The sequence below is a fragment of the Bombina bombina genome, chromosome 3 (genome assembly GCF_027579735.1).
Source record: "Bombina bombina isolate aBomBom1 chromosome 3, aBomBom1.pri, whole genome shotgun sequence".
Classification (NCBI taxonomy): Eukaryota; Metazoa; Chordata; class Amphibia; order Anura; family Bombinatoridae; genus Bombina; species Bombina bombina.
The window spans coordinates 1,171,665,577-1,171,680,357 of record NC_069501.1 but is presented as its reverse complement, the minus strand read 5'-3'; the positions used below and the strand labels follow the sequence as shown (position 1 = coordinate 1,171,680,357).

At 37.6% G+C, this 14,781-nt stretch overlaps 1 protein-coding gene across 1 annotated transcript in view; it reads left to right on the top strand.

Moving 5' to 3' along the window:
• CNTN5 (contactin 5) overlaps window positions 1-14,781 on the top strand; it is a 990,860-nt gene that overhangs the window by 836,396 nt on the left and 139,683 nt on the right. The window contains exons 16-17 of the mRNA XM_053705588.1: window positions 7,376-7,446; window positions 14,286-14,520. Coding sequence (XP_053561563.1) covers window positions 7,376-7,446; window positions 14,286-14,520 — 306 coding nt within the window. The remainder of the gene's footprint in view (window positions 1-7,375; window positions 7,447-14,285; window positions 14,521-14,781) is intronic.

Below are 14,781 nucleotides of genomic sequence, written 5' to 3'. Positions count from 1 at the left end.
TTCAGCTCCTAACACAGCCCCATTGTTTCCTATAGGAAACACTTCCTAAATCTGCACCTAACACCCTAACATGTACCCCGAGTCAAAACACCCCTAACCTTACACTTATTAACCCCTAATCTGCCGCCCCCGCTATCGCTGACACCTGCATTATACAATTAACCCCTAATCTGCCGCTCCGTACACCGCCACAACCTACGTTATCCCCATGAACCCCTAATCTGCTGCCCCTAACACCGCCGACCCCTATATTATATTTATTAACCCCTAATCTGCCGCCCCCAACGTCGCCTCCACCTACCTACAATTATTAACCCCTAATCTGCCGACCGGACCTCGCCGCTACTCTAATAAATGTATTAACCCCTAAAGCTAAGTCTAGCCCAAACCCTAACACCCCCCTAAGTTAAATATAATTTAAATCTAACGAAATAAATTAACTCTTATTAAATAAATTATTACTATTTAAAGCTAAATACTTACCTGTAAAAAAAAATCCTAATATAGCTACAATATAAATAATAATTATATTGTAGTTATTTTAGGATTAATATTTATTTTACAGGCAACTTTGTATTTATTTTAACCAGGTACAATAGCTATTAAATAGTTAATAACTATTTAATAGTTACCTAGTTAAAATAATTACAAAATTACCTGTAAAATAAATCCTAACCTAAGTTACAATTAAACCTAACACTACACTATCAATAAATTAATTAAATACAATACCTACAAATAAATACAATTAAATAAACTAACTAAAGTACAAAAAATAAAAAAGAACTAAGTTACAAAAAATAAAAAAATATTTACAAACATTAGAAAAATATTACAACAATTTTAAGCTAATTACACCTACTCTAAGCCCCCTAATAAAATAACAAAGCCCCCCAAAATGCCCTACCCTATTCTAAAATAAAATTAGAAAAACTCTTTTACCTTACCAGCCCTTAAAAGGGCCTTTTGCGTGGCATGCCCCAAAGAAAACAGCTCTTTTGCCTGGAAAAAAAAACATACAATACCCCCCCCCCAACATTACAACCCACCACCCACATACCCCTAATCTAACCCAAACCCCCCTTAAATAAACCTAACACTAAGCCCCTGAAGATCTTCCTACCTTATCTTCACCACGCTGGGTATCACTGATCGGTCCAGGCTCCGATGTCTTGATCCAAGCCCAAGCGGGGGCTGAAGACGTCCATCCTCCGGCTGAAGTCTTGATCCAAGCGGCGGCTGAAGAAGTCCATCATCGGCCAGAAGTCTTCATCCTATCCGGGCAGAAGAGGAGATCCGGACCGGTAGACATCTTCATCCAAGCGGCATCTTCTATGTTCTTCCATCCGACAACGAGGAGCTCCATCTTCAAGACCTCCGGCGCGGATCCATCCTCTTCTTCCGACGACTAGACGACGAATGAAGGTTCCTTTAAGGGACGTCATCCAAGATGGCGTCCCTCGAATTCCGATTGTCTGATAGGATTCTATCAGCCAATCGGAATTAAGGTAGATTGAATCAGCCAATCAGATTCAAGTTCAATCCGATTGGCTGATTGGATCAGCCAATCAGATTGAGCTCACATTCTATTAGCTGATCGGAAAAGCCAATAGAATGCGAGCTCAATCTGATTGGCTGATTGGATCAGCCAATCGGATTGAACTTCAATCTGATTGGCTGATTCCATCAGCCAATCAGAATTTTCCTACCTTAATTCCGCGCCGGAGGTCTTGAAGATGGAGCCGCTCGTCGTCGGATGGAAGAACATAGAAGATGCCGCTTGGATGAAGATGTCTACCGGTCCGGATCTCCTCTTCTGCCCGGATAGGATGAAGACTTCTGGCCGATGATGGACTTCTTCAGCCGCCGCTTGGATCAAGACTTCAGCCGGAGGATGGACGTCTTCAGCCCCCGCTTGGGCTTGGATCAAGACATCGGAGCCTGGACCGATCGGTGATACCCGGCGTGGTGAAGATAAGGTAGGAAGATCTTCAGGGGCTTAGTGCTAGGTTTATTTAAGGGGGGTTTGGGTTATATTAGGGGTATGTGGGTGGTGGGTTGTAATGTTGGGGGGGGGGTATTGTATGTTTTTTTTTCCAGGCAAAAGAGCTGTTTTCTTTGGGGCATGCCCCGCAAAAGGCCCTTTTAAGGGCTGGTAAGGTAAAAGAGCTTTTCTAATTTTATTTTAGAATAGGGTAGGGCATTTTTTTATTTTGGGGGGCTTTGTTATTTTATTAGGGGGCTTAGAGTAGGTGTAATTAGCTTAAAATTGTTGTAATATTTTTCTAATGTTTGTAAATATTTTTTTATTTTTTGTAACTTAGTTCTTTTTTATTTTTTGTACTTTAGTTAGTTTATTTAATTGTATTTATTTGTAGGTATTGTATTTAATTAATTTATTGATAGTATAGTGTTAGGTTTAATTGTAACTTAGGTTAGGATTTATTTTACAGGTAATTTTGTAATTATTTTAACTAAGTAACTATTAAATAGTTCTTAACTATTTAATAGCTATTGTACCTGGTTAAAATAAATTCAAAGTTGCCTGTAAAATAAATATTAATCCTAAAATAGCTACAATATAATTATAATTTATATTGTAGCTATATTAGGATTTATTTTACAGGTAAGTATTTAGCTTTAAATAGGAATAATTTATTTAATTTATTTTGTTAGATTTAAATTATATTTAACTTAGGGGGGTGTTAGGGTTAGGGTTAGACTTAGCTTTAGGGGTTAATACATTTATTAGAGTAGCGGTGAGGTCCGGTCGGCAGATTAGGGGTTAATAATTGTAGGTAGGTGGAGGCGACATTGGGGGCGGCAGATTAGGGGTTAATAAATATAATATAGGCGTCGGCGGTGTTAGGGGCAGCAGATTAGGGGTACATAGGGATAACGTTGGTTGCGGCGGTGTGCGATCAGCAGATTAGGGGTTAAAAAAATTTAATACAGTGGCGGCGATGTGGGGGGGCCTCGGTTTAGGGGTGCATAGGTAGTTTATGGGTGTTAGTGTACTTTAGAGCACAGTAGTTAAGAGCTTTATGAACCGGCGTTAGCCCAGAAAGCTCTTAACTCCTGGCTTTTTTCTGCGTCTGGAGTTTTGTCGTTAGATTTCTAACGCTCATTTCAGCCACGACTCTAAATACCGGCGTTAGGCAGATCCCATTGAAAAGATAGGATACGCAAATGGCGTAGTGGGATCTGTGGTATGGAAAAGTCGCGGCTGCAAAATGAGCGTTAGACCCTTTCCTGACTGACTCTAAATACCAGCGGTAGCCCAAAACCAGCGTTAGGAGCCTCTAACGCTGGTTTTGACGGCTAACGCCAAACTCTAAATCTAGCGGTAAGACAGTTACCCAACTTCAGTCCTCAGGACCCTTAACAGCCCAGAAATTCACTATATCTTAACTATAGCACATGTGAAATAATCAGCCTGTTGGGGGTTCTTGAGGAGCGTGGTTGAGAAACAATATATTAGATCACTTTGTTATGTTTTTTGTTGTTTTTTTTTTACTTTTTAAAATGGATGTGCTTGTACTGAATAAAACTTTTTTTCCATATAAGAGTTGTGCCTATCAAACCAAAATGCTAAGGGACAGTCTACTTGTTTAAGAAGATAGATAATCCCTTTAATACCCATTCCTCAGTTTGGCATAACCAACACTGTTATATTAATACACTTTTTACCTCTGTGATTACCTTGTATCTAAGCCTCTGCAGACTTCACCCTTATCTCAGTGCTTTGACAGACTTGCATTTCAACTAATCAGTGTCAACTCACAAATAACTCCACGGGGGTGAGCACAATGTTATTTGTATGGCACACTTGAACTAACGCCCTCTAGCTATGAAAAACTGTCAAAATGCTCTGAGATAAGAGGCAACCTTCAAAGGCTTAGAAATTAGCATATGGACCTACCTAGGTTTTGCTTTCAACAAAGAATACTAAGAGCACAAAGAAATTGTAATTATATGCTTATTATGCTTTCAACAAAGAATAACATGAAAATGAAGCAAATTATATAAAAGGAGTAAATTGAAAAGTTGTTTAAAATTGTATGTTCTACCTGAATCATGAAAGAAAAATGTTGGTTTTTATGTCTCTTTTAAAGAGATGTCAAACTTAAAATGTTTCATTCATGATTCAGAGCATAAAATTACAAAAAAAGCTTCTAATATACTTCTAACTGCTATTCACCAAAGGACACCAAGAGAAGAGTAACTTTAGTAATAGAAGTAAATTGGAAACAAAAACAAAAATGTTTCAAAAGTTGTTTGCGCTATCTGAATAACAGTATAGATTTGTTTCCTTTTAAAGGTTTACATTTCATGAAGACTAACAAATGAAGCCTGTATGTAACAGCTATAGGGAATGGGAAAATGTTTGTTGAACATTCTGACTTTAGTTATTGTAAACAACTGTTATATTTGTTATTGAAGATGCTGCATTCACTTAAAGGGACATTAAAATGATGTTTTGACTATCCATTATGGGCACAATGATAATAGATAGTATTAAATAATACATTCTTCCCTGTAACATCTCCTGACAGATATTATATAGCTTATATTTATCTGCTTAATCTGCCTGACCGGTAAATCTTATTACACCTTACTGCTGCAGTTTTATTTGAACTGGTTACATTATCATAATGTATTAAATGATTAAAGGGAAAGTAAATACTTAATAAACATAGTATAACGGTTATCCCTCCGCCTCCTTCTAGTCTTGGATGCTACCATGTTGAAGTCCACCCCCAATCTTTCTATACTGTCGACAACTCTATCATTACCCCTACCCCGCATGCCCGATGTCTCCGGGTCACATTTGACTCAGATCTTTCTTTCATTCCTCACATTCAGTCCTTAGCTAAAGCCTGCCGCTGCCACCTTAAAAACATCTCGAAAATTCGACACTTCCTTACATAAGACACAACTAAGATTTTAATCCACTCTCTCATTCTTTCCCGCCTCGATTACTGCAACTCTGTCCTCTCTGGTCTCCCCACCTGCCGCCTAGCTCCTTTACAATCCATAATAAATGCCTCTGCCAGACTTATCTTCCTTACATGTCGCTCTTCATCTGCTGCACCTCTCTGCCAATCTCTTCACTGGCTTCCTCTTGCCTCTAGGATCAAACACAAAATTCTCACTCTGACATACAAAGCCCTCAACTGCACTGCTCCCCCCCCCTATATCTCAGGCCTTGTCTCCAGATACTCTCCCTCCCATCCTCTTCGCTCTGCTCATGACCTCCTACTCTCCTCCTCTCTTGTTACCTCCTCACACTCCCACTTACAGGACTTCTCCAGACTGGATCCCATCTTGTGGAACTCTCTGCCTTGCTCCACAAGACTCTCCCTTAGTTTTGAAAGCTTCAAGCGCTCCCTAAATAATCTACTGTTCAGGGATGCATACAACCTATGCTATCCTTACTTTATACCAGTTCCACTCCTGAACCCCTGAACCCCCTTAGCATGTAAGCTTAAGAGTCCAGCTGTTTGTTGATCACCTTCTTAAGAGCTGACTACAACAGTGCAACTCTTGGCAGGGCCATCTACCCATTTGATCCCTATATTTGTTTTGTTGTACTCCCCATTTGTTTATAGCGCTGCAGAATCTGTTGGCGCTCTACAAATAACTGATAATAATAATAATATTACTGAATTTCTATGCTCACATTTGTTTGCATGTGTGCAGTAACTTTCCCCCAGATACCTGCAGTGAAAATAGGTTCCAAAATGGTGGCACACAAAATTAGAGGAAAATTTAATCTGCTTATAATTTATCAATCACATTCATCAGCAAAATAAAACTTTGACATTTTATTTTTGATAATAGTATTAAACTAGTATATTTATCGGCCAGGGGTATTCACAGACGTCTGTTCATGGAGAAAAAAGCCAAAAAAAGCAAAAATAAATAATAATAAACTATATTAGTCCTTTGGCGTAGCTTTCATTCTAGCATTAGTTTGCTCATGGATAGTGATGTCGCGAACATAAAAATTTGGGTTCGCGAACGCAAACTTCCACAAATGTTCGTGAACGGGCGAACCGCCATAGACTTCAATAGGCAGGCGAATTTTAAAACCCACAGGCACTCTTTCTGGCCACAATAGTGATGGAAAAGTTGTTTCAAGGGGACTAACACCTGGACTGTGGTATGTCGGAGGGGGATCCATGGCAAAACTCCCATGGAAAATTACATAGTTGATGCAGAGTCTGGTTTTAATCCATAAAGGGCATAAATCACCTAACATTCCTAAATTGTTTGGAATAATGTGCTTTAAAACATCAGGTATGATATTGTATTGATCAGGTAGTGTAAGGGTTACGCCCGCTTCACAGTGACAGATGCGCGCACGAGCACGGGAGGAGGCGGGCGGGCGCATGCACGGGGAGGGAGCGGATGGGAACCGCTACACTACAGAAAAAAATGTTTTTATAGGTGGGAGAAAGGGGTGCAAAATATTTAGTACCTGGAAATCTAAGTGATCTGGGAGCGGGTGGGGGATTGGTCTTGGGGGGGGAAGCTACACTACAGAAAAATGAAATAAAAATAAAAAAAACCCATTTTATTTGCAAACTGGGTACTGGCAGACAGCTGCCAGTACCCAATATGGCCCCCAATAAGGCAGAAGGGGAGGGTTAGGAAGCTGTTTTGGGGGGGGATCAGGGAGGTTGGGGGCTAAGGGGGGGATCCTACACAACAGCATATGTAAATATGCTATATATATATATATATATATATATATATATATATATATATATATATATATATATATATATATATATATAAAAGATACCTTTTATTTTAGTACTGGCAGACTTTCTGCCAGTACTTAAGATGGCGGGGACAATTGTGGGGTGGGGGAGGGAAGAGAGCTTCAGGACTGTAGTGGACACTGAATACACTAGCCTTGCTATCGATTTCCCTATTAAATAAGCAGCAGCTACACTGTCCCTCCTCTCACTAAGAATGCAGCTTCCGAATCAATCTAAAATGGATGCTGTCCAGGAGGAGGGAGGGTGTGGGAGGGAGGGTCTGCTGCTGATTGGCTGGAATGTGTCTGCTGACTGTGAGGTACAGGGTCAAAGTTTACTCAATGATGACGAATAGGGGGCGGACTGAACATCGCATATGTTCGCCCGCCGCGGCGAACGCGAACATGCTATATTCGCCGGGAACTATTCGCCGGCGAAATATTCGCGACATCACTACTCATGGATACAATTAACGGATCAACATTTTAATGTCTTCAAAATCATAATGCTAAGGTTCTACTTTTTCAGACATAAATAAATTACGTTTGTATTGTTTAAAACAGGTATTTTTTCTGGTTTATAACTGTTTAATTTCATTCTCATAGTTCCAAAGACTCCTCCAGCGAATGTCAGTGGAGGAAGTGGAAGACGCCACGAGTTAGTGATAACATGGGAGGTAAGTCTTTATTTTCCTCTTATTTTCTGTAAAAAAAACTGCATTTGATGCTTAGAAACAGATCACATATTTACTCCTTTTTGCATTACATTCATTGAAAAGTGCCCAAATATTTTTATTTTTTTTTGCATTTAGGAACAGTCACTAATGCTAAAAATGATCATTACATTAAATAAAAAAAGTTTCTAGTTTTGTTGCTTTTAAAATGTAAGCATCGTCTGAATCATGAAATTCAATTTTGATTAACATGTCCCTTTTTACTGTATTAACATATAGCTTTCACATTAACTTCACTAGACTTTTTGCGTGTGTTGGGTAGCGTGCGTATAATAAATTGAAAGTAAACAGTTTTCACTTGCACACTAACCTGAAAAAAGCAGAGTTCGAATATCGTGACGGCATGAACGTATTCCCCAGTAGACTTCAATGGAGCGGGAAAAGTGGGACAAAAATAACACGCTTACTTGTGCACAAGCTCATTCATGTTTATCCAAGTGCTGTAACTCAACATGAAATATTAATATATTTTACATTCCAATGTTCTTCACATAAAAGAATATGTTCAATTTATTTTTTTAGATATATATATATATATATATATATATATATATATATATATATATATATAAAATATATATGTTTATATGTATGTACATATGTATTCATGTACTTACATGTGTATATATGTATTTAAAGACATATGTACACATACAAACACAAAATTGCATATGTATAGATATATAGATATTTATACATATATATATATACACATACAGTATATATATATATACACTGGAGCCCTTTGCAGTCAAGTAGCTGAAAACATGAAAAATCATATTTATGCAATATTCATATTTAATAAAGTGTTTAACTGTTTAAATGTTCTTCACAAAAGGAAATATGTTCTATGTATTTTTAAATAGATATTCCCATATATATTTGTATATATGTATGCCTATATATATATATATATATATATATATATACAGGGAGTGCAGAATTATTAGGCAAGTTGTATTTTTGAGGATTAATTTTATTATTGAACAGCAACCATGTTCTCAATGAACCCAAAAAAACTCATTAATATCAAAGCTGAATATTTTTGGAAGTAGTTTTTAGTTTGTTTTTAGTTTTAGCTATTTTAGGGGGATATCTGTGTGTGCAGGTGACTATTACTGTGCATAATTATTAGGCAACTTAACAAAAAACAAATATATACCCATTTCAATTATTTATTTTTACCAGTGAAACCAATATAACATCTCAACATTCACAAATATACATTTCTGACATTCAAAAACAAAACAAAAACAAATCAGTGACCAATATAGCCACCTTTCTTTGCAAGGACACTCAAAAGCCTGCCATCCATGGATTCTGTCAGTGTTTTGATCTGTTCACCATCAACATTGCGTGCAGCAGCAACCACAGCCTCCCAGACACTGTTCAGAGAGGTGTACTGTTTTCCCTCCTTGTAAATCTCACATTTGATGATGGACCACAGGTTCTCAATGGGGTTCAAATCAGGTGAACAAGGAGGCCATGTCATTAGATTTTCTTCTTTTATACCCTTTCTTGCCAGCCACGCTGTGGAGTACTTGGACGCGTGTGATGGAGCATTGTCCTGCATGAAAATCATATTTTTCTTGAAGGATGCAGACTTCTTCCTGTACCACTGCTTGAAGAAGGTGTCTTCCAGAAACTGGCAGTAGGACTGGGAGTTGAGCTTGACTCCATCCTCAACCCGAAAAGGCCCCACAAGCTCATCTTTGATGATACCAGCCCAAACCAGTACTCCACCTCCACCTTGCTGGTGTCTGAGTCGGACTGGAGCTCTCTGCCCTTTACCAATCCAGCCACGGGCCCATCCATCTGGCCTATCAAGACTCACTCTCATTTCATCAGTCCATAAAACCTTAGAAAAATCAGTCTTGAGATATTTCTTGTCCCAGTCTTGACGTTTCAGCTTGTGTGTCTTGTTCAGTGGTGGTCGTCTTTCAGCCTTTTTTTTACCTTGGCCATGTCTCTGAGTATTGCACACCTTGTGCTTTTGGGCACTCCAGTGATGTTGCAGCTCTGAAATATGGCCAAACTGGTGGCAAGTGGCATCTTGACAGCTGCATGCTTGACTTTTCTCAGTTCATGGGCAGTTATTTTGCGCCTTGGTTTTTCCACACGCTTCTTGCGACCCTGTTGACTAATTTGAAAGAAACGCTTGATTGTTCGATGATCACGCTTCAGAAGCTTTGCAATTTTAAGAGTGCTGCATCCCTCTGCAAGATATCTCACTATTTTTGACTTTTCTGATCCTGTCAAGTCCTTCTTTTGACCCATTTTGTCAAAGGAAAGGAAGTTGCCTAATAATTATGCACACCTGATATAGGGTGTTGATGTCATTAGACCACACCCCTTCTCATTACAGAGATGCACATCACCTAATATGCTTAATTGGTAGTAGGCTTTCGAGCCTATACAGCTTGGAGTAAGACAACATGCATAAAGAGGATGATGTGGTCAAAATACTCATTTGCCTAATAATTCTGCACTCCCTGTATATATATATATATATATAGATAGACAGATAGATATTGTACCAAAAACATTATATATATATATATATATATATATATATATATATATATATATAATGTTTACCTAACTAATTACCTAAACTACCTACAATTAATTACAATTAAATTAAATAAACTAAATTACGGAAAAAAACACTAAATTACAGAAAAAAAAAGAATCACAAGAATTTTAAACTAATTACACCTAATCTAATCCCCCTAATAAAATAAAAAAAGCCCCCCAAAATAATAAAATTCCCTACCCTATACAAAATACAAATAGCCCTTAAAAGGGCCTTTTGCGGGGCAATGCCCCAAAGTAATCAGCTCTTTCACCTGTAAAAAAAAATACAATACCTTCCCAACATTAAAACCCACCACCCACACATCCAACCCTACTCTAAAACCCACCCAATCCCCCCTTTAAAAAACCTAACACTACCCCCTTGAAGATCACCCTACTTTGAGCCGTCTTCACCCAGTCGGGCACAAGTGGACCTCCAGAGGGGCAGAAGTCTTCATCCGATCCAGGCAGAAGAGGACATCCAGACCGGCAGAACTCTTCATCCGGACGGCATCTTCTATCTTCTTCCATCCGGAGCGGAGTGGGTCCATCTTGAAGACATCCGACGCGGAGCATCCTCTTCTTTCTTGATCCGACGACTGAATGAAGGTTCCTTTAAGTGATGTCATCCAAGATGGTGTCCCTTCAATTCCGATTGGCTGATAGAATCCTATCAGCCAATCGGAATTAAGATAGGAAAAATCCTATTGGCTGATTATATGATATAATCAGCCAATAGGATTGAAGTTCAATCCAATTGGCTGATCCAATCAGCCAATAGGATTGAGCTCGCATTCTATTGGCTGTTCCAATCAGCCAATAGAATGCAAGGTCAATCCTATTGGCTGATTGCATCAGCCAATAGGATTTTTCCTACCTTAATTCCGATTGGCTGATAGGATTCTATCAGCCAATCGGAATTGAAGGGACGCCATCTTGGATGACGTCACTTAAAGGAACCTTCATTCAGTCGTCGGATCAAGAAGGAAGAGGATGCTCCGCGTCGGATGTCTTCAAGATGGACCCACTCCGCTCTGGATGGAAGAAGATAGAAGATGCCGCCTGGATGAAGAGTTCTGCCGGTCTGGATGTCCTTTTCTGCCTGGATCGGATGAAGACTTCTGACCCTCTGGAGGTCCACTTGTGCCCGGCTGGGTGAAGACGGCTCAAGGTAGGGTGATCTTCAAGGGGGTAGTGTTAGTTTTTTTTAAGGGGGGATTGGGTGGGTTTTAGAGTAGGGTTGGGTGTGTGGGTGGTGGGTTTTAATGTTGGGGGGGTATTGTTTTTTTTTTTACAGGTAAAAGAGCTGATTACTTTGGTACAATGCCCCACAAAAGGCCCTTTTAAGGGCTATATGTAATTTAGTATAGGGTAGGGAATTTTATTGTTTTGGGTAGCTTTTTTATTTTATTAGGGGATTAGATTAGGTGTAATTAGTTTAAAATTCTTGTAATTCTTTTTTATTTTCTGTAATTTAGTGGGTTTTTTTCATAATTTATTTTATTTAATTTAATTGTAATTAATTGTAGGTAGTTAAGGCAATTAGTTTATTGATAGTGTAGTGTTAGGTGTAATTGTAACTTAGGTTAGGGTTTATTTTACAGGTAATTTTGTACTTATTTTAGCTAGGTAGTTATTAAATAGTTAATAACTGTTTAATAAATATTGTACCTAGTTAAAATAAATACAAAGTTGCCTGTAAAATAAATATAAACACTAAGCTAGCTACAATGTAACTATTAGTTATATTGTAGCTAGCTTAGGGTTTATTTTATAGATAAGTATTTAGTTTTAAATAGGATTAGTTTATTTAATAGTAGTAAATTTATTTAGTTGTATTTAAATTATATTTAAGTTAGGGGGTGTTAGGGTTAAACGTAGGTTTAGGGGTTAATAAATTTAATATAGTACATTGTGGGCGGCAGATTAGGGGTTAATAAATGTAGGTAGGTGTCAGCGATGTTAGGGATGGCAGATTAGAGGTTAATAAAATGTAACTAGTGTTTGCGATGCGGGAGTGCGGCGGTTTAGGGGTTAATAAATTTATTAAAGTGGCAGCGATGTCCGGTCCGCAGATTAGGGGTTAAATAATTTTATTATAGTGTTTGCAATGTGGGGGGGGGCCTCGGTTTAAGGGTTAATAGGTAGTTTATGGGTGTTAGTGTACTTTTCAGCACTTTAGTTAAGAGTTTTATGTTACGGCGTTAGCCTATAAAACTCTTAACTACTGACTTTAAAATGCGGTAGGAGTCTTGGAGGTAGAGGGTCTACCGCTCACTTTTTAAAGCGATCGTAATACCGGTGTTAGGCTAATTCCATTAAAAAGATAGGATACGCAATTGACGTAAGGGGATTTGTGGTATACTAAAATTGCGGGAAAAAAAGTGAGCGGTACACCCTTTCCTGCCTGACTCGTAATACCAGCGAGCGTTAAAAAGTAGCGTTAGGACGCAAGACTCGTAATCTAGCTGTTTGTGATTATTGTAAAAATGCAAACAGCTATCTGTTCTGTAGCCCATAAAATGTAAAATAAATATATATATTGGAAAAACACTATTTTGAAAGGTATCTCAGCTCTAAATTATATTACCTAGTCATATACCATAAAGTCATTTTCATGAACATAACATCATACTTATCTTTTTCTTTGAATATATATAATTCCACAGTTGGTTTCTATTTTTAAATGTGTTAACATTTAGACTTTAGAATTACAGTTTTGAAGCTGTGATGGGAATTATGTACCACTGATATTGCAGCGGATTGTTTTTTGTTTTCCTTATAGAATGCATATATTTACATACTGCCAAAATCTGAAAACAAACTTCTCCAGGGATATATTATCAGGCTGTGATTGTGCATAGCTTGATGTTTTTTAATACTTTGAAGGAAAATCTAATTATTTATTAGGAATTGTGTTTCTTTTGATTACAAAAGTGTTATATATATATATAATTTGTAAAGGAACAAAATGTCTCAATCACAAGTTAAACAGCATTAAATAATAATTTGCTTGGTGCAAGCTTAAATATCTTGCTGTTAATCAGAAGCAAAAAAAGACAACAAAATCAAATATGTAAAGATCAAATGCTCTACGCTTAGATATTCTTCATACATAAACTACTCAACATTTCAATCTAATAAACTGTAGATATAGTACTAAATATTTTGCCTTTATGATGTTTTTGAGTCAAGGTAGTACAGCAATTATAATAGATAAAAATTGCAGTTTTGTTTTGCATCACTTTCACACACATATATATATATTTATATAAATAAACTTCACCTAGCAGTGATTTAATCTACTCCCAGCTGATTAGTGGCAAATACCACAAAACAACTGTCCTGGGATGGTCTGAATCACTGTACTAACTCAGGCTACGCTTAAAAGCAGTGTATACTGCGATGCTATGGTATAAATGGAGTCTGGCTAAAAGCAGACTGAAGTAAAAAAGTGATTCATTGTGAACCTCATTTGCATATGTTACCCAGAATCCTTTGCATTATTGGAAACAATGTATCCAGGGGTTTTCTGTTGGAAAAGCAAGCCTTCTTACTATTCTATATTTGTTAAATGAAATACACAATGCCTCCCTCTCCACCTCTCCTTCCCCCTCGCACTTCCTTCCCTGCTCGTGGTATTTAAAAACATAACAGTGCCTGAAGCCGTTCTTCTCAGACACTGCAGGGCTCACTCTGATTTAGTAATAGCAGGTGCCGTGTGCATCACGTGACACGCTGTTGTGCAACGTACGTTACAATATGGCAGCATACATAGCCCATCCAATGCTGCAGATCAATGTTTAAATTGTAAAGCTTTTATATACAACACAATGTGGTAAGATAAAGACTGCATACAGAATTAAAGTCAGTTTATTTTATATAATCAGAAAAAGTTAGTTTAAAACATTTCAAGCAGGTGCTGTGGTTCCCTTTAAATAATAATAAATGAACAAATGCATGCAACAAAATATTAAGTTAATTCATTCATGGAATTAAAACTGTTACTCTAAAGATGGAAAAGTCTTCAAACTTACAGTTTGATACTATTCAACAATGATCCAGCAATAACTTTATCAGTTGATTGATTCCTGTGTCAGCCAATAAGCATGTCAGCTTCACATATATTCTTGACAATCCTAAGCCAATAAAACAATGTGTGTGTATAGTATATAAACTAAACAGATATGTTTGCCTTTGTTTAGCCAATCTCAGAAGAATATCAGAATGGTGAAGGATTTGGTTACATAGTAGCTTTCAGACCAAATGATACAAGAGGCTGGAAAGAGAAAATGGTGACGTCTTCAGATGCCTCGAAGTTTATATACAGAGATGAAAGTACCCCACCCCTTACACCTTTCGAAGTTAAGGTTGGCGTTTACAACAATAAAGGAGATGGCCCATTTAGCCCTATTGTTGTCATTTGTTCTGCTGAAGGGGGTAAGTCTAGAAGTTTTATTCTAACGTTACAAAGCTGATCTAGATATATCTGTGAATTACTCTTATTTTAAATGTCTCCTTAAAATGACAATGTACACAAATGTTCTTATCATGTATTTGAAAGAGTGGCATTTGTTTTTGTTTTAAAATAGCAATGTAGCATACTAAGGTATTCATTGTCCAGTGGCTGGTGAGGACATCTCACACAGCTCTAGGTGGAGAGGGATGAACCTTACAAAAATAGCCTTATTAAGCACATAA